The sequence below is a fragment of the Rhinatrema bivittatum genome, chromosome 6 (assembly GCF_901001135.1).
Source record: "Rhinatrema bivittatum chromosome 6, aRhiBiv1.1, whole genome shotgun sequence".
Taxonomy (NCBI): Eukaryota; Metazoa; Chordata; class Amphibia; order Gymnophiona; family Rhinatrematidae; genus Rhinatrema; species Rhinatrema bivittatum.
The window spans coordinates 171,826,628-171,846,986 of record NC_042620.1 but is presented as its reverse complement, the minus strand read 5'-3'; the positions used below and the strand labels follow the sequence as shown (position 1 = coordinate 171,846,986).

General features: G+C 43.7%; 1 protein-coding gene across 1 annotated transcript in view; it reads left to right on the top strand.

The window, feature by feature from the left end:
- The window catches only part of UNC80 (unc-80 homolog, NALCN channel complex subunit), a 437,997-nt gene that overhangs the window by 283,826 nt on the left and 133,812 nt on the right, over positions 1-20,359 (top strand). The window contains 2 exon segments of the mRNA XM_029606152.1: positions 14,564-14,832; positions 18,908-19,042. Of these exon segments, the coding sequence (XP_029462012.1) occupies positions 14,564-14,832; positions 18,908-19,042 (404 nt within the window).

The window sequence follows — 20,359 nt, the reverse complement described above, 5'->3', positions numbered from 1 at the left end:
TTTTCCTGAGAACTTATTCTTGTGTTTTGTGAACTTTAAATCTGTTGCCTACTTGATCAGTAAATAGTTTTATTTCTGGAGAACATTTATGTGGATAGTGAGTTCTTTCTTTGGTCGTGATGTCCTCTGTCTGTTTTGGCCCTGCTGGTTATCCTGCCCCCAGTCCATGGCGCAAGAGACTATGTGTTCCCACCCTGAGAAAGCTGCTCCAGTGCTCTTCCAGAGCCATGTTGCAAGTGCAGAATGCAGTTGCTTACTCGAGAGAGTGAGCCCAATGGCCGTGGCACAACACAAGGACGAGGCTCCAGAGTACGCAGCGCAGAAGATGAGTGTGTCCAAGCATGGGCTAGACTTGGAACGTAGCTTGGACTTGGAACATAGATCACGCAGGAGTCCGCTGAACCTGTAGCACAGGAGTGAGACCCAGCAACGCAATGCTGGTCTCCAAGGTAGCCATCTGGCCACTTGAATAGCCCTTTCGAACCTGCCTGGGAATGGCTTGTGCATCAGGACAGACAAAGAATGAGGACACAAGATATAGAACTGTAGATGAAGATTCTGAAGATGTGGAATTGTAGATGAAGACTCAGGTTCAGGTTCAACAAGTGCTGTGCCTCAGTACACCCTACACAGCCCAAGGGCTGGTCGCGGAACATGCCGTCCCACTACATGCCCTTTACAACCTGTGGGCTGGTCATGGACTACACTGGGGGTGAGGCAGGTTCTGGACTGAGACTCTGTCATGGATGGAAGCCAGACATCACTTTGAATAAGGAACATGGCTTGGAACAAGATGAACCACTGGCTGGACAAGCTCCACGAGCCAGAATTAGGAACAAGACTAGGAACTTGGAACTCAGAATTTGAAACATGGAACTTGGAACAAGGATGGTCTCCGGGGACTTGATCCAGCAAAGACGGACTTGGAGACAGGTCTTGTGCCAGGAAGCGCCCTACGTAACTGGCTGAGGGTTGGTCATAGACCATGTCACTGGCATGCTTGGAGGAGGGACGAGAGAGGAGCTGGAAGGCAGAACTTGGAACAAAGACTGGAACATCATTGAAGACTGGAAGACGTAACACCAGGAGCAGCAAGCGAGGACACAGAAGACATGGACGAGGTGAAGACTCCAAAGACTTAGACAAGGAACTGAAGATAGACCAGGAATGAAGAACAGGAAACATAGAAGAGCTCCCATGAAGAACAAGGAACAAAACACCTTGAAGAAGCAAAGACTCCTGGAATGAAGAGGTGGCAAAGGAACATCAGGAGCAAAGCAACTCCTTGAAAAGGCAAGGAAGCAGCAGTCTGAAGAGCCCTTTTATAGGGCAAGCAGGCTTCAGGAAGGGCCGTGGAGCTTTTCCTGCCATGGGCCCTTTAAAAGTCTGAGAGAGGCGTGCATGCAAGGAAGCCAGCAGCAGCATCGGTAGCACTCCAGTCATGAAGGAGAATTGGTGGTGGCCCCACCTATACAAGGCAACAGATGGTGGCATTCCAAGTCGCATGGGGACCAGAAGCAACTCAGTAACTTAGAAGAAAGTGGCACCTCGGGCTGTGCCAGCAGCCAGCAGCATCAGAGATGAGTGAACCATTCGCCTACCTGTACTGCTTGTGGTAAATGCAACAGTACACCTCTTCAAAGCCCCCTCCTCAAGACATTTTTCTTCAGCTTCAGAGGAGAAGCTATTCCTTATACCAGCAGGGGGAGTAGAGGGTCCAAACATAGGACTGGAAGATGCTTGGTTACAGGAACTGAAGCAAGGAACCATTCAAGGTAAAATGAAGATGACACAATGTAGACTCAGACAAAGACATGGCTTAATGACTCAGACAAGGACATCATGGAGATGCAAATGAAAACCTGACCACAGGCTGAGAGGAAAGCAAAGCTTTGGCTTAAATAAAATCATAGATGTAACCTTGAAACAAGACACAGCTGGAAGCTCAGGTTTTGTTTTAAGATATCTTGGAATCATTGGTGGAATGCTTTGGGTTCTCATCTGAATGTTGCCCAGGAGCTATTAGGCAAAAGCCGGTAGTTGAATAGTTGAAGGATTTTGCTTTTGACCCTCTAAGACTGATGCCAGTATGAAACATGATAGATGAGTATATGGAACTGCCAGTTATAAACAGGATGACTCTTGAGTAACAGATCACACTGGAAAGTAAAGCTGATCTGGAGAATGTGAATATGTGGTTATAATTCTTAACATCTCTTGTAGAATGGGAATACTTCCAGGGATTGATGAAGTTCTAGTTGACTGTGATCCAGATTTGAATAATACATAAATCGTGAGCACATGGTACATGATGCTCTGGCTCAGAATTGTGGTAAAAACAGAAGGTGACCCTGGATCTCCGTGGAAAGGAGATGAAAGCAGTCACAGTACATGAAGCAGGATTAAAGGACAACACATTCTGCTGGCTAAATAGTGGCTAGGAAAGAGAATTTAATCCATAGTTCCAAAATCCACTGGAAAGCAAGCTGAAAAACAGTGGGTTCAATTATATATGGCTGAAGCATCAGCAGGAGAAAGAGGAAGAGCTAGAATTGGCTTCTTTTCACTTTCCATTACACCTCTTTGGGGTTGTTCTGAATGGCTCTAGGTGTTCTCAGATTATGGAAGGATAGAATCTTGACCAGGAACATATTAACTCAAGCATTCCTTTAACAGTCCAAACTTCAATTACCCATACTGTCGTTGGATAGCTAAGGATAGTTTGCCTCCATACCAAAATCACTCTCGAGCCGGTCTAAAGAACACTCACTGGGATTTGGATGACACTTGCAAGTGAAAAATGAACTTTAGTGAAGAGTAACTCTGACGTTCTTCCTTACAACGATAGACTCACCCACTCGCAAGACAGTATCAGAGTCTGGGAAATTCCATGGTTAATAGTTGCTCTTAAAATGATTCATGGCAGAAGTGGAATCCCAGCAAGCAGAAGACTGCAGAGCTGATAGATAGTTATACTGAAGTGCATACTTTCAAAGTAATCATGAAAGTCATGAGTGTGGTGGATGAAATATCTTCAATTTAGACTCATTAGTAAGGGTGCTGGACAAAGAAGCTCATCTTCAGAAAAATCAGCTGCAACGATGAGATCCCAAGATATGCTTACTGGCTTTGCACCAGAAGTCTATGGCAGTATTTCTTGGCTAAAATAGAAATACCCTTGCTACATCCATTGTTAATCGGTAGAGATGGCATTATCGGCCAACCAAACAATATTGGAATACTAATTAATCTCTCACAGCCAGAGCACATTAGTTACACTGACTTGAAAGAGTAGATGAAAGAGAGCATTGGAGAATGAAGATACGAGTAGCAGTGGAGGTGGACTTTAAAGTTAGAGATGGCTCCTTATAAATCTGTATGATGGAGTAAATTTGGTTGATACTCTACTGGAGAGGATGTAACCTTAATCCCAGGACTTTCTAATGTGGGAGTTTCATTAGGCTGGATGTAGAAGACAAGTAGAATCTGAACACAGCATAGATCCTTATTCTTGGCTGGGGGTTGGGCAAGATGAACTGATGGTCTGTACAAGAGCTATGGCTTGGCACAATTTGAGGTGCAAAACAGGAGAGTAACCGCAGACTTGAAACAGTTGCAGCCTAGATAACAACATAATTGAAAGCTTGGGACAAGATGGATGGCTTGGCGCACAACAGAAGACTGGAACCTAGGCTGATGGCTTGAGCCTAGATGGAGCGAGATGAAGGCTGAAGCTGGAACAGCAGAAAAGTTTGAACAAAACCTGGGTGCAGGAACTTCCTGCAGGTCGTAATAAAAAAATTCCAGGAGCATTGCGGGCACCTCCTGCAGAAAGTGGAATATTCTGGAATGGATGCAGGCACTTCCTGTGGGTCATGAAGAAGCAGCTAAAGGTGATGAGAGAACCAGAAGACTTGGCTGCTCCAAAAAATTTGAACAAACCTGGGTGCAGGCACCTCCTGCAGGTCGTAAGGAAACCCAAATCCAAATGCAGGCACCTACTGTGGATCATAGAAAAAATTCCAGGAATAGGTGCAAGTGCCTCTTGCGGGTCATGGAAAAAATTTCAGAAATAGGTGCAGGCGGCTCCTGTGGGTCATAGAAGAAAGAATTCAGAAGCAACAAGGCTTGGATAAAGTTCAGGACTGAAACAAGATGCAATGAATCCAGGATTCATGGGCCCATTGCAGGAACATGCTCACTGAGCTCATGGCCTTCACAATCTGTTGCGATAATGGAATGTGGTCGCTTGTTCAAAAGAGTGAGCCCTTGGGCCACAGCACAACCCCAAGGGAAGGCTCCAGGGTATGCATCATGGAAGGTGAGCTTGTCCAGGTATGGACTGGACTTATTTATTTATTTATTTACATACTTTTAATATACCGACGTTCAGGACCAAAAAGTCTTATCATACCGGTTTACATCAAACTTAACCTGAAATGTAGCTTGGACTTGGAACATAGCTTGGACTTGGAACATAGATTGCTCAGAACCCTGCTGAAGCTGTATGCATAGGAGTGAGAGCCAGCAACGCAATGCTGGTATCTGGAGTAGTCCTCCAGCTACTCAATAGCCCTTTCGGATCTGCTGCTTGGAAAAGTCTTGTGCAGCAGGACAGACGAAGTCTGAGGACATAAGATAGGGAACTTAGATGAAGGTACCAAAGACGTGGAACTATAGATGAAGACTCAGGTTCAGGTTCAATGAATGCTGAGCCACAGCACACCCTACACAGTCTGAGGGGCTGGTCGTGGATTACATTATTCCGTTGTGTGCCCTATACAACCCGTCAGCTGGTCGCAGACCACTCCAGGGATGAGACAGGCTCTGGACTGAGACTCAGATATGGACAGAAGCCAGACATTACTTGGAAAGAAGAACATGGCTTGGAATGAGGAACAAGATGATCCACTGGCTGGACAAGCTCCACGAGCCCGAAACTAGGAATAAACCTAGGAACTTGGAACTCTGAACTTGAAACATGGAGCTTGGAACAAGGATGACCTCCGAGGACTTGACCCAGCAAAGATGTATTTGGGTACAGACCTTGTGCCAGGAGGCACCCCACATAACATGCTGAGAGCTGATAACGAACCACATCACTGGCACACCTGGAGGAGGGATGAGAGAGGAACTTGAAGGCAGAACTTGGAACAAAGACTTGGAACATCAAGAACTTGATTGAAGATTGGAAGACATAACACCAGGAACAAGCGAGGACACAGAAGGCTTGGACGAGGTGAAGACTCCAAAGACTCAGAAAAGGAACCAACAAGAGACCAGGAAAGACAAACAGGAAACATGGAGCAGCTCCCACGAAGAACAAGGAACACAAGATCTTGAAGAAGCGAAGATTTCTGGAACAAAGAGGTGCAAAGAAATTCCAGGAGGAAGGCAAGGAACAGCAGACTGAAGATCCCTTTTATAGGGCAAGCAGGCTGACATCATCAGGATGTGCCACTGGACATTTCTAGCAACATGCGCATGGGCATGCCTAGGAATGTCAAGTGCAAGGAAGTTAGCAGCAACATCAGTGTCATGCTAGTCACGAAGGAGAAGCAGCGGCGGTGGCCCCGCCTATACAAGGCAACAGATGGCAGTATTCCAAGCCACATGGGGACTGGCAGTGGCTCAGCAATTCAGAAGGAAGTAGCGCCACAGGCCACGCCGGCAGCCAGCAGCATCAGGGGTGAATAAACTACTCGCAGACCTATCCCGGGGGCAGTAAACACAACAGGGCCGCAAGGTAATCCCAGAGGAAAAACTGTTACACTTACCAAGAGCTTTCTGAGTCATATATTCTGCTCAAACATCATGCACCCCTCATTCTTTTAAATAAATTTGTAACATACCTTCCTTGTTCAATAGTTTATTTTGTGGCCTATCAGTAGGTAAAAGAATGTAATTAAAATCAACTCCCAAACAAATTGTTGCCTCTGTATGGAATTTAAGTAATCTTAAGAAATGTTGAAAAGAGAAACATGATTTGGTGCATAAACATTGATCAATATAACTCCAATATTTAATATTCATTTCACTTGAAAAATAGGGCATTAAAAAATAGTGCATGTTAAAATTCACAAATACAGCTAAGCTGCTATTTGCCATTTTCCCACAGATTATTGCATTTGCAAAGCTATTTCATCTTAATACATTGGCATCTTGGCATTTCAGAAATTAAAAGTTTAACCTCTATCCTATTGGTTTTATATGAAGTAAAGAAAAACCTATCGACTCAATTCCATTTATGCCTTAGATGTCTGAGCAGGGGCAAATGTTTTCTTGTAAAAAGGCCATTAATGTCTTCAATATTTTTATGGCACAATAGCTTCTTTTTCTATATGGAACTATTAATCCATTTACATCCCAGGAATTTAATTTAAGTGCCATCATATTTACTTAAAAAAATTACAGAAAATTCAGAGACCAGATAAATGTAGATCATATTTTATTCATCCTAAATAATATGAGATTCTCAAAATCAAGATCACTTTTTCTGGGTCTTCTACCAACAACTAAACCTATGCAGAAAAACAGATATGCCAATGATTTTTAAAGCACATCCTATGAGGCCACTGATTTAATGCTTCTTTCCCTTCACCTTCCACCAAGGAACCAGCTGAATAAACCACAAGAAAATATGACCCACAGAGGGATTACTTACTAGAGATGTGGTTCGTTTTTCGCCCTATTTAGGAAATTTAACGAAATTTCCTAATTCGTTTCTGTTTCGGAGTATCCGAAACACGACATAAACGCCATTATTTCGGAGCCCCCGAAACCGGAAACGAAATTTTCCCCGCAATTCCTGACCCCCCCAAGGCTTGCCAATAATCCCTGGGGGTCCAGCAAGGGTCCGAAAGCGATTTCGTTTTCGGCTGCCAGTAACCAAAATGGCGCCTATAGCCTTTGCCCATACTATGTCACAGAGGCTTTCGGCGCCATTGGTCAGCTCCTGTCACATGATAGGAGCACAAGATGGCGCCGATGGCCATGTGACAGGGGCTGACCAATAGCGCCGAAAGCCCCTGTGACATGGTAGTTCGGGCTATTCGGCACCATTTTGAGGCGCACGGCTTGCAGCACAGCACACCGGGCACGGAGGGCACGGAGGGAAAATGGACCCCGGGACCCCGCTGGACCACCAGGGATCTTCGTAAGTCTTGGGGAGGGATCTGGATGGGGGGGGTTGTTATATATGTACGAAAATGCTTAAAAATGTTTTTAAATGCTTGGGGTGGGTTTTTTTTTTCGCTTCGTTACCGATTCGTTTTTCGGTCCGGTTTCGGGTTTCTCGTTTCGTTTTCGGGCAAACGAACCGAAAACGAAACGAGAAGAACCGAATTATACCACGAAGTATTCGAACCGAAAAACGACCCGGTAGAAAAAAACGAAGCACATCTCTACTTACTCCATCTAAACTCATAACATTAGAAAAAATGAAGAAACAGGAACCTGGAGCACCATTAGTACCACACCACGTATAAAGAGACACAAGTCAATAAGCGAAAAAAATAATAATTAAAAGGAAAACCCAAATCCATTTTAGATGCAGAAGACTTTCACTACTCAGTTCAGCCCAAAACCACTGGCGTTTAGGTGCAGACTTATGTCTTTTATTTAAAATCTCTACCACAATTGATAATTGCGGATTTTGTTCTATGTACACCGACGTGATATCTCTGAGCGGCGGTATATAAAAACCAATAAATAAATAAATAAATAAAATAAATAATCCAGCTCATTTTTCTTAGCTATCACCATGCTGGTGTAAAAAAACCCTTGCAGAGCAAGTTTGCCCAAAAATTCTGAGCTAAAACTTAATAATTGAAAAATAGCCCAGTACATAAGACCACACTATAAATAATGTGGAGACCTCAAACTATTACACCTCAATGGTGTGTGTGTCATGGGGAAACACTTTCATTGAAAGTCTCACATATTTATGCACTTGGTGTCACGTGATAAGTTTTGTACTCTTTTTCTTTATGCATATAAAAATTCTTGCCAATGCAGTCTTTAATGTCTTGCATCAACTCAGTAATTCAAATTAAAGATGACTGATGACCAATCATCTTGAATTTGCTTTGGCAGCTTTACAGGTTGGTTATTGGCTGAATGATGCATCAGTCATTGTGAACAATGTATACATGGTATGATGTCCATTGCAGAAAGAATGATCTTTACCAAGGCGGAGGTGAGTTCCCCCTAATGCAAAGAGTTAAAAGCTGTGATCTCTCAAAATACTATTCAGTGTCTGGTTGACCGATCAGCAGTGCTCGCACTTCACATTTAAGGTAAGTGATATTGCTGAATTGCTGCAAGACATTAAAGACTGCGTTGGCAAGAATTTTTATATGCATAAAGAAAAAGAGGACAAACATTATCACTTGAAACCCTTGCACATAAATTTGTGAGACTTATGATGAAAGTGTTTCCCCGCAGCACATAGGCCATTGAAGTGTAATAGTTTGAGTTTTCCATATTTTATTCACATTATTTATAGTGTAGTCATATGCACTGGGCTGTATTTCACTGGTTACTAGGGATGTGAATCGTTTTAGGACGATTAAAATTATCGTCCGATAATTTTAATATCGTCTTAAACCGTTATGGAACACAATACAATACAGATTCTAACGATTTATCGTTATAAATCATTAGAAATCGTGAGCCGGCAACACTAAAACCCCCCTAAAACCCACCCCCGACCCTTTAAATTAAATCCCCCACCCTCCCGAACCCCCCCCAAATAACTTAAATAACCTGCGGGTCCAGCGGCGGTCCGGAACGGCAGCGGTCCGGAACGGGCTCCTGCTCCTGCATCTTGTCGTCTTCGGCCGGCGCCATTTTCCAAAATGGCGCCGAAAAATGGCGGCGGCCATAGACGAAAAAGATTGGACGGCAGGAGGTCCTTCCGGACCCCCGCTGGACTTTTGGCAAGTCTCGTGGGGGTCAGGAGGCCCCCCACAAGCTGGCCAAAAGTTCCTGGAGGTCCAGCGGGGGTCAGGGAGCGATTTCCCGCCGCGAATCGTTTTCGTACGGAAAATGGCGCCGGCCATACGCGTATGGCCGGCGCCATTTTCCGTACGGAAAATGGCGCCGGCAGGAGATCGACTGCAGGAGGTCGTTCAGCGAGGGTTCCGGCGCCTCGCTGAACGACCTCCTGCAGTCGATCTCCTGCCGGCGCCATTTTCCGTACGGAAAATGGCGCCGGCCATATGCGTATGGCCGGCGCCATTTTCCGTACGAAAACGATTCGCGGCGGGAAATCGCTCCCTGACCCCCGCTGGACCTCCAGGAACTTTTGGCCAGCTTGTGGGGGGCCTCCTGACCCCCACGAGACTTGCCAAAAGTCCAGCAGGGGTCCGGAAGGACCTCCTGCTGTCCAATCTTTTTCGTCTATGGCCGCCGCCATTTTTCGGCGCCATTTTGGAAAATGGCGCCGGCCGAAGACGACAAGATGCAGGAGCAGGAGCCCGTTCCGGACCGCTGCCGTTCCGGACCGCCGCTGGACCCGCAGGTTATTTAAGTTATTTGGGGGTGGGGGATTTAATTTAAAGGGTCGGGGGTGGGTTTTAGGGGGTTTTAATGTGCCGGTTTTTCGATTTTTCGATTTTTCGATTTTTTAACGATTTTCACGATTTTTCACGATATTTTACCCCCCCAAACGGCAACAATACGATTCCCTCCCCCTCCCAGCCGAAATCGATCGTTAAGACGATCGAGGACACGATTCATATCCCTACTGGTTACAATAGTATATTCAGCCTACAGTTTACATATATAAGGAGATTGTGCTAAAACTTCAACCAACCATTTGCTGAGAATTTCAACTCTGATGCCTGAGGTGACAACTGTAACTTCTTTCTTTCAATTTGAGATTTTATGCCATTTGCTAGTGATATCTTTCTATTCTGAGCCATATAAGAAGGCCTGATGTTTCTTGGAACCCTTTTACTTCACAGTTGATCAACCAGATCCATGTTTTCTTCCACTCTTTCACACATCTTTGTGTTTGAAGGTTAAGACCAAAGAGCACCTCCTTCATTAATGGATGTCTTTATTGCTTAAAAGCTGCATGAGAGAATGAAAGTGCTTCCTCTTTTATAAAGTATACTGGGATAAGTCAGAAAAAAGTCTTTACTCACCTCCTTTCTACTGAAGATTTTACTTAACTTTTATATTACTCATCAAAGTCTTCTTATGCAAAATAATGAAAGCAGGCAGCTCGAAGAAATCATAGGATCATATCTATAATGCACCCAAAGGGCTCTTTCAAATCTTGCTTTCCTTCTTTATTCATAATCATACTTATTATTTTATTTGTCATCTTGCTATTTAGATGCACAAGGCAATTTACAACATAGCAAAGCATAATAGAAATAAGCTTTACAAAATAAATAATCATAACAAAAACATAACTATTGGTATACAAGAATACATCCCATTCAACTTAAGACTACCCACAAGCAGCTAAAAGTTTTAAGACTATCTACCCATCCAAACTTAGTAATACCTTATGAATACATAATCAGGAACTAATATCTATTAGTTAAAAGCGTGGATAAACTGCCAAAGATGCCAAAAATGGAAGCAATATTTAACAATTTAAACATATAGAGGCCCTCTTTTGATCTCCACCAGATGGCCCTAACACAGCACATGGGGTTAAGCGTTAGGAGATGTGGATACCATTTTCCTACAGCACCCCCTGTGAGGTTGGCTAGAATAGTGAGCTTTCATCTGCTCCAAAGCAGCCAGAGCAGGAGATCAGTAAGGCATTTTGAGTCGCAGTCTAAGTAGGAGGCGTGACTTTTAATTGATTCACTAATTTCTGGTGGGCTAGGCCTCTGGTCCTCTGGTGAAGTTGCCTCAAGAGTTTTGCAATTTTACTTAAAAATGTTTGGATTTTACTTTTGGTATTTTGCTGTATCCCTGGTCCTGTCTCAAAGATGGAACCCTCCCCCCCCCCCCCCCCCCCAGCCTTTGGGAAGGACTAGGATGAGAGAGGACGTGCTGATTCTAATTCACACCCGGTGGATGGATGGGCTGACACTGGTGTGAGTGGCTGAGAATTTTGGGTGAAGATTTTTCCATTTTGTTTTGAAGTGGTTTGCTGCTGTTCTTCCTGCCCAAAAGTGGGGAAAAGAAAAGAGTTTATTTTTCCTACTGCCCAGGTCCTTTCACCTGAAAGATCCCTAGCACTATCTGGTGAGGAGAACATGTGAGTAAGAAGTTTTGTTCATTTGGAGACCCCCCCCCCCACTGGAGTCTCTACTCCTGGAGAAAAGGATTAGGAGTACAGAGAAACTGAAGTACATGTTGGACCTCAGGTATTGTCTGGGAAGGGGTTCCACTACATCCAGGAGACCCCTGCCCACTTGGCATGCTTGCCATTCCATGACCTGGAGGGTGATACCATTTTAGGACTCCAATACCAAAGAACACTTTCACAGATAATGGAACAGTTTCAAAATAACTTTGGAACATGGATGTAATCAGAATTAAATGTACATGGTGCCAAATGATTACCGTGGAAGTCCTAAGTTGGAACACCCATCCAGAATTTCATGTCTGTTTTATTGGCACTTACACCCATCCAGTTTATACATATTAAGATAGCACCCTCAGCAAGGAGTCACCTCTTACACCTTGGGTCCTGGAGGACGATTCTCCTCCCCCCCCCCCCCCCCCCCCGCCATTTTTGGAGAATCAATGCCCCAGGGCTTTTTCGACTTTGCAAGGAGTTAGCCTCAGGACACAATATGATCAGCTTAACACCAAGAAGGGGGTTACAAACACACATTTTACTTTATTAGATTCTGATAGTCCCAAGATTCTAAAAAAATATATAGGGAAACGATATCATGCTTCTACAAATGAATATCTAAAAAGGTATTTAAAAATTATTACAAAGGAGAAACATAATCAAAGTGAGACAGAGAAAGAACACCATTTTATGCTATTTAGACAGACTCTCATAAATTAATGTACAATTATATATTAATATTTTTGCACTCCATCTAATCATAGGTCTCATAGCATTTTCATTTGTTCTTAAAGTGCATTTGATATCTGCATTAAATACATTAAACAGTTCATAAAAATTATTTGTTTGGTTACTTATATGAAAATAGAACTTCAGAGCTGATTTGTAGTTTCATATGATGAACCTTGAGTTTTTCATTCTATAGAAATTAACTACTGTGTAGTACCATATTGCAATCTGCTAGACATTTGAGTGCTTGTATTAAATCTCTCCTTTCAATTCTTTTGTCTGGAAAGTACATTTTTAGCTCCTTCAGGCTCTTTATGTATGGCTTACAGTCTAGGTCTTGCGTTACTTTGTTAGCCCTTCCTGGAATTGCCTCCACCTTATCAATGACCTTTTGTAGACCTGGTCTCCAGACTTGTGCACAGTACTCAAGCTGGTGTCTCAGCAGAGATTTGCACAATGGTAATATTACTTCCCTCTTTCTATTAAGGATACCTTTCTTTTTGCAATCAAGTATGCTATTAGCTTTCCTAAATACTTGGTTACATTATCTATCTTGATGTCTTCAGAGACCTGCAGTCGCTATTTGCCTTCTCAAGCCCAGTACCATCAGAATTGAATCAAGCTTAAAAATATTTGGTTTTCTCCTTTTACTGTACAAAAGAGATCAAGCAGTATTAGATTTGGAGAATTCATTTGACTCTGTAGATGAAACTAATAAGGACTCATCAGATACATTTTCCAAATACATTCTTTTTCTCTGCAAATTTCTTATGCAAATTTCCTTTTTTTTTTTTGTCATAATCAATTGCCATTTAAATTTACCTTAAACCTAGCTGGATATAGGACAGAAGAGGTTGCATTTTTCCAGAAATCCTTGATTTTAATGACTCAGAACCTTTTTGCCAGGGTCAGCCATGCACATAACCTGAGTTCAGTTCCTGGGCTAGGTCTTTGGCTCCTCAGAATGGCTGGTGTTGGGGATGCTGCGGTGGCCTGGAGAAAGGGAGTCTCAGTCCTGGCACAATGGTGACACCTAATGGCTGAATTTAGGGCCCACGATTGCAGGATTCCAGATGAATGGCCCCCAGCTGACGACTGTCACTGCAATGACCGAGCTAGGTGAGTTGGGAGGGGCCATAGAGTAGTGGCAAAAAAATAGCAAGATAGTTGCAAATGAAGATTCGTGGCACGAGATCCCGGCCTCTGTTCAGACAGAGCTGGAAGCCAAAGAAAAAGAAGGAAACTGCTGGGCCCCAAATAGAAAAAAAGTATACATTTCCTCTGGGCCTGTGTAACTCTAGACAAATCATGAAATTCAGAATCAAGGTAAATTCAAATAAAATAAAAGAAGCTTTGGTGCTGAGATCTACCTCATTGCTACCCAGAGTTTGGCAGTCGGCTTTTTGCAAACAGAGCTGTATTCGTGGAAATGTTTGGGCTGAAGCCAACCTTTGCAGCCTTAGCAAAATGTAATTCAGTTAAGACATACCCTCAGCATCTCGTAACTTTAGTAGTATGGTGAGATTTCTTAGGGAATCACCAAAGTAGCAGGGGAAATAGAGAGAAAGCAAAATGACTTACCGGTAACAAGGATACTCTGGAGATGAGATTCCATTCACAGATCCACCATGATTTCCCCACCTATCCCATGGGTGTTACTCTGTTTTATGATGGCAGTATAAAACTGAGCATTGGTGCTGGTACACGAGCACCCATGATCTTCTGTAGGCTTCCCATGTTTGTATTTCAGCATCTGTAAGGCCTCTTGGGTCCATGCACATCAGCAATACAGCTTTGTGGGGGGGGGGGGGTAGGGGGGTTATGAAAGGATTTTTCATAAGCCGTTAAGGCATTTCTACAGTTAAAGCAATGTTTTACACACACAAATGTACTTTCATAAAATTGCCAACCTGATGATGCCAGTAAAAGCGTGCATATAAGACCTGTAGGGGCACACTTTTGCCTGCAGTTGGGAGAGGCGTTCTGGGAGGAAGGGGAGGAGGAGGGGGGAGATCTGGGCAAGGATTTCATGTACCTGCACAGGGAAATTTTCACAGCAAAACTGCCCATACCGAATAGCAGGTATAATTGTGCATGGGTAGTTTGCCAGGGTAATTTTCAAAATGAATTTGCACACGTAAGTTTGCTTTGAATATTTGTTACAACATTATGACCTGAAATACTAGGATTTTCTTTTGGTTTATGAACTATTACTATATTTTGATGCTAGTTCTTGTGATTTTTTTAACTGATTTAACGGATACGATATGGTAATTATAGTATCACTGATTTCCTCAGAATTTTATGGGTGCTCTTCCAGAAATGTGCATTTATCTCTGGATTTAAATGGTGTTTCTAAAAAATTCAAAATGTGAATAAAAAACTGTTTTGCAATTTGTTTTGTTTTGTTATAGCTATTTGAGGGCACTGTGTCTCTCTGCTCCAAGTCTGACATGTACACCGCACTGTTGAAACACTAGTGAGCTCACAAAGGTTAAGTAAATTCAAGCCATGGTGCCATCTTTCAGGTGTTTACATAATGTATCTGTACTATTCTTTTAGCAGGGAAAGAGCTGTTTGGCCTAGATACACTCCAAAAAAGCCTGTGGATTAAGCTATTGGAGGAAATGTTCTTGGGCATGCCCAGCGAGTTCCCTTGGGGAGATGAGATCATGCTCTTCTTAAACGTCTTCAATGGAGCTCTGATCCTGCACCCAGAGGACAGTGCACTGCTGAGACAGTACGCTGCCACTGTAGTCAACACGGCAGTGCACTTCAACCATCTCTTCTCTCTCAGTGGATATCAGTGGATTCTCCCTACCATGCTGCAGGTGATACACTCTTCCAACCCATATCCTTCCTTCCGCCTAAACGTCACCAAAACAGAAATAAAAATTAATCTAATTGTATGATGTGAGAGGAGAGGGATCTAGACCTTCACAAAGGAAGAGATGCCCTTCAGTTTCAAAAAAATGTTTATTTTTTTATAATATGCTCATGCTTTTTCATTGATAGGTCAAGGTGAATTTCATTCAGAAATTGTAGGTATTTATCTGTCCCCAGAGGGCTTACAATCTATTTACTAAAGGTTTTCTTCCATATTGTGTCTATGGTAAAAATGCTTAGTAAATAGGGCCCAATGGCGGGTGAAGTGACTTGCCCAAGGCTACAAGAATTGTCACTGGGATTGGAACCCAGGCTTCTCCATTCTCAGCTTGCTGCTCCAACTCTAAACTATTCCACTCTGTTTAAACTGACCTTAAATTTAGTTGGAATCACTTACAGGTAAATTTTAAAAAGAGCGAGTATGTGTGTGCCCATAAATGGATGTAATTTTATATATCCTTTCTGTAACATGCTTGCACAAGTGATTATGTGAGAGAGAGAGAGAAGCTGACACACTCTATATATCTCCCATTGTAAGAGAGGGGTGGCATTACAAGCGTCTACAGACCCTTGTGCCCTAGGCTGTCCAATGTAACACCAGCACCCCCCCCCCCCAAAACCCACCCTGAATTGAAGGTGCCTCTCTTACAGTGGGAAATATATAGAGTGTCAAATTGTCTCTTTAAAAAAGTCTCTCTTTTTTCCTCTTGCTCTGTTGTTTTCTCTCTCTCTCTCTCTTACACACACATCAGGACCCTGTAAGAGGATAATGTACACGACAGCAAAGACGCTTGTATATGGCTGCTCATAGTATTTATGCATGCGTTTTAAAAAAAATATGTGTAATTTTAAAAATATACACAGGAGTATTTTATGCATGCAAGTAAAGTAAGATTTACTCGTGTATGTGGGGATTTGCGCACATAAGTCGGCCAATTTTAAAATATGCATGCGTCAAGGAAATTACCAGTTTTACCAATTAGTTCACCAGTTCACCCAGTCCTACTCCAGGTCATCAAGACCTTCTTGGTTCTTCAGCCTGCACTCCCTTCAGTGTACCCAGACCTCCCACCCAGTCACTATTACACAAAAAACATGTTTAATATCACTTACACTAGATAATTAGCAAGTGTAAAAATATGGGAGTAAGTTGGCAAATGTTTGCACGTGTCTTTAAAATAGCAATAGTAAGTGTTGGCCTCACCCCGGAACGCCCCTAGGCCGCCCCTTTTTCACGTGCTGTATATGTGTGCACAAAAGTGACTTCCAAAATAAGAGAAGGATAAGCTGCATTACTCTATTAAAAATACTATTTTCAGAGAACAATTACAAGTGCATATTCTTGCCATCCACATTCAATTGTATTTCAGCAATCAAGAAGTGCAATAGAAGGCCTCTGGTGGCACAATATTCAGGGAGGGGTATCAGTTTATAACTGGGGACCTAGTTTAAAAAAACTGGTATGCAAAACAGAATAGTATGGCATTAATTCATGTTCAATCAACTACCTCTAAGGCAGTATCTCAGGAGTACTTCGGGACCTTTTCCACAAAAGCTTATATTGCTTGTAAAATTGTATGCAATGCACTAGACCCGTAGCATGCATGATCAATTCAGTAGCAACCGATTAACGTGTGTATGCTAAAAAATAACAAGCACAGACATGCAAATAGCAAAAATGGCATGTAAATAAGCACTAAGCCAGCACACTAATATTTAATACGTAGGAGTGGCCTTGCTTTTGGGTCTCCCCCAGCATACAGGCCCTAGGGGTGTGCATTCGGATTGACCGCATTAGTAAAACGCAACTCATATTTTTTTTTTACTTAAAAAATTGATTCGACATAAACGATCGGATTTCCCACATATCGAACATAGATATGTTCGATATGTTGGAAATCGCGATTGTTGAGCCAAAATAAAAATATAAACCCCCTCACCCTCCTTAATCCCCCCCCCCCCGACTTACCACAACTCCCTGGTGATGGAGCGAGGAGTGAGGACGCCCTTTCTGCAATCCTTGGCGAGAAGCATGTGACGTCGGCGGCACGTCGAGTGACGCCGGCGTCACGTGATTCCCGGCTCGTTCGCGCCGGACGGCTCGTTCGGCCCAAAAAGAACTTTTGGCCAGCTTGGGGGGGCCTCCTGACCCCCCCAAGCTGGCCAAAAGTTCTTTTTGGGCCGAACGAGCCGTCCGGCGCGAACGAGCCGGGAATCACGTGGCGCCGCGTCACTCAGACGCGACGTCACGTGATTCCCGGCAAGTTCGCGCCGGACGGCTCGTTCGGCCCAAAAAGAACTTTTGGCCAGCTTGAGGGGGTCAGGAGGCCCCCCCAAGCTGGCCAAAAGTTCTTTTTGGGCCGAACGAGCCGTCCGGCGCGAACTTGCCGGGAATCACGTGACGTCGCGTCTGAGTGACGCGGCGCCACGTGATTCCCGGCTCGTTCGCGCCGAACGAGCCGTCCGGCGCGAACTTGCCGGGAATCACGTGACGCCGACGTCACGTGATTCCCGGCAAGTTCGCGCCGGACGGCTCGTTCGGCCCAAAAAGAACTTTTGGCCAGCTTGAGGGGGTCAGGAGGCCCCCCCAAGCTGGCCAAAAGTTCTTTTTGGGCCGAACGAGCCGTCCGGCGCGAACTTGCCGGGAATCACGTGACGTCGCGTCTGAGTGACGCGGCGCCACGTGATTCCCGGCTCGTTCGCGCCGGACGGCTCGTTCGGCCCAAAAAGAACTTTTGGCCAGCTTGGGGGGGCCTCCTGACCCCCTCAAGCTGGCCAAAAGTTCTTTTTGGGCCGAACGAGCCGTCCGGCGCGAACGAGCCGGGAATCACGTGACGCCGCGTCACTCGACGTGCCACCGACGTCACATGCTTCTCGCCAAGGATTGCAGAAATGACGTCCTCACTCCTCGCTCGATCACCAGGGAGTTGTGGTAAGTCTGGGGGGGGGATTAAGGAGGGTGAGGGGGTTTAATTTTTTTTTTGCACATATGTACATATACCCAACTCATTGGATTTTTTTTATGTCCATATTGGCCGCAAGTGGGACCCCCTTTCGGACATAAAAAATATGAACATAAAATTTTGCTCTGCACATCCCTAACAGGCCCACTCACACCCCCTCCCTCCCATCATGTTTGACCTCCAGATCAAGATCAGAACTGTTCCAAGTCAGAGCCTCTCCCCCAAATCAAGATCAGTTCTTCCTTCCCTCCTCCGAGGCAGAGCAGACCCTCCCCTGAACTCTTAAATGCCCTTTCCACGTTTATGGAATGCTTTCTTCCCATTTCAGTGGGACCTCATCTTCACCATAAGGAGGTAGGTGAGCGTCTTCCTGTCACCACTGGGGCACATAGCCAAATGATGCTGCCTAGAGGTGCATGATATGTGCTGCAGTGCCACTGGATGGCAGCATCCAGTGGTTTACTACAGTGCCAGCAGGAGAGCTCTATGTCCATCCTGCTGATGAAGATGGAGACCCTCTGGATTAATAAGAAAACATTTTGATTGGGAAGTGGGGGGGATTAAATCAGCCAAGCTAACTGACCTTTTCACTTTCGGCCAGTTTGCATGAGGAATTCAGAGATGCAGCGTGTGCATATGACAGAGGGCCCATGCTCCACGTAGGCTATACCTTTTATTGTGTGCTTCACACACTAAGTCAATTTTTTTTTTTTTGTATGCACCCTAAAAATTTTAGCAAATGCACACAAAAAAAACATTTTTAGCTTGAGTTATAATCAATGTTCCTTGTAAGAGGTGCATGTGTGCATCCACACACAGGTCATGAAACAAGTGCACACAGAAAAACAGCACACTCAAGAAAAATAGAATGATGTTTCAAAGAACACTGCCCACAAATCTGTACCCTACATTGCACACAAGATCATTTTGTGCACACCGCCTATACACTGTAGCGCATAGGCCCCTTAGCCTCAGCATTACTGTTTCAAATCTAGACTATTCATTGGAAAGGAAAATAGCTCATTGATATAGTTTAAATTTTATGTTATCTTATCAGGTCTATGCTGATTATGAAAGCAATCCACAGCTACGTCAAGCCATCGAGTTTGCCTGCCGCCAGTTTTATATCCTTCATCGAAAGCCCTTTGTTCTGCAACTCTTTGCCAGTGTGGCTCCTCTCCTGGAGTTTCCTGTAAGTAGAATAGTGCAGTAGCCACATTAATCCACTTGAATGCGTGGAAATAAAGATCAACAAAAATAATAAAATATAAAGTGATATATCTTTACTGGACTAGTTTAGTTTTTGGGAGTTACACTCCCTTCATCATTTAGATTTGACCTGATGAAGAAAGTATACCTCCTGAAGGCTAGTCAAGAAATGTATTGTTAGTCCAAAGAAAATATATCACCTTACCTTTTATTTTTTGTTGACTTTTTATTTTTGCACTAGAAGTATAATGAAATCTGTACTTATGGCTACTTTGCAATATAAGGCACATGGCTGTTAAGATACATATGGGATATTACAGTGTCTGCCATTCAAAAGTGAAAATCACAGTGCATATTTGCAAATGTGTGACAGATCTTAAAAGGGACGTTTGGAAGAGAAAATATCTCAATCTCCCATTAAAGAGCATTGGTGCAAGGAAACGTTTTGGAGATCACTTTGATCAGAATAAGCAATTTGTCGGTCACAGAAAGAGACTTCCTCCCCTGTTAATTCCATACATGGGAAGGGCTGGTTCAGTGGCAAGTGTCACGTACTACCATGTGGGGGACCTGTGCTTGTTCTCTCGAGTACAAGGATCTGACGTGGGAAATAAATGCTGCAGAGTTTGAACTTAGAATCCAGTTTGACCAGGTTCTGAAGAGAGCCATGGTTTGTGGGCCCTGGCTGGGGGCATTCGCTGGGATGAGTGGGCTGAGCTGGGAACGAGAGATATAAGATAGGGAAACAACACCGCGTAGCTACAAATAAAGGCCTATGGCACTGTAGCCCGATAGAGACTGGTTCCGACTGAGCTGGAAGCCCAAAGGAGCAGGAAGAAAATTCTGGTCCTTCCTCCCACTGCCCCCCCCCCCAAAAAAAAAAACCAAAACCATGAGAGCTCCCATTGGGAACTCTTGTATGTCCCTGTGGGAACTTTACCACTTTTGAAGTGACATCGCTAAGCATTGTTCAAGGGAAATTAAAAGTTTTGTTTGTTAAGGAAGTATTTTTTGTAACTGGGTGTAAATGCTAAAAAGTGGGGTTTTAATTATGTGTTTTAACTGTTGTATGACTGTGATTTTATGAATGTTTTATTGTCCCCCGTGCTGGACATGAGAGAGAAGTTGTGAGCTATTAAAAACCATCCAGTAAATAAATAAATAAGTCCACGCATATGCCGTGAATTTGAAATCTTAGTAGTAAAACTATTTTTCTAGAAAATACAGAAAAGATGGCCTTTGCCTTTATTGGGTGTCGAATGGGTTTTATCTTCCATTGGATGGAATTAGATTAAGACAT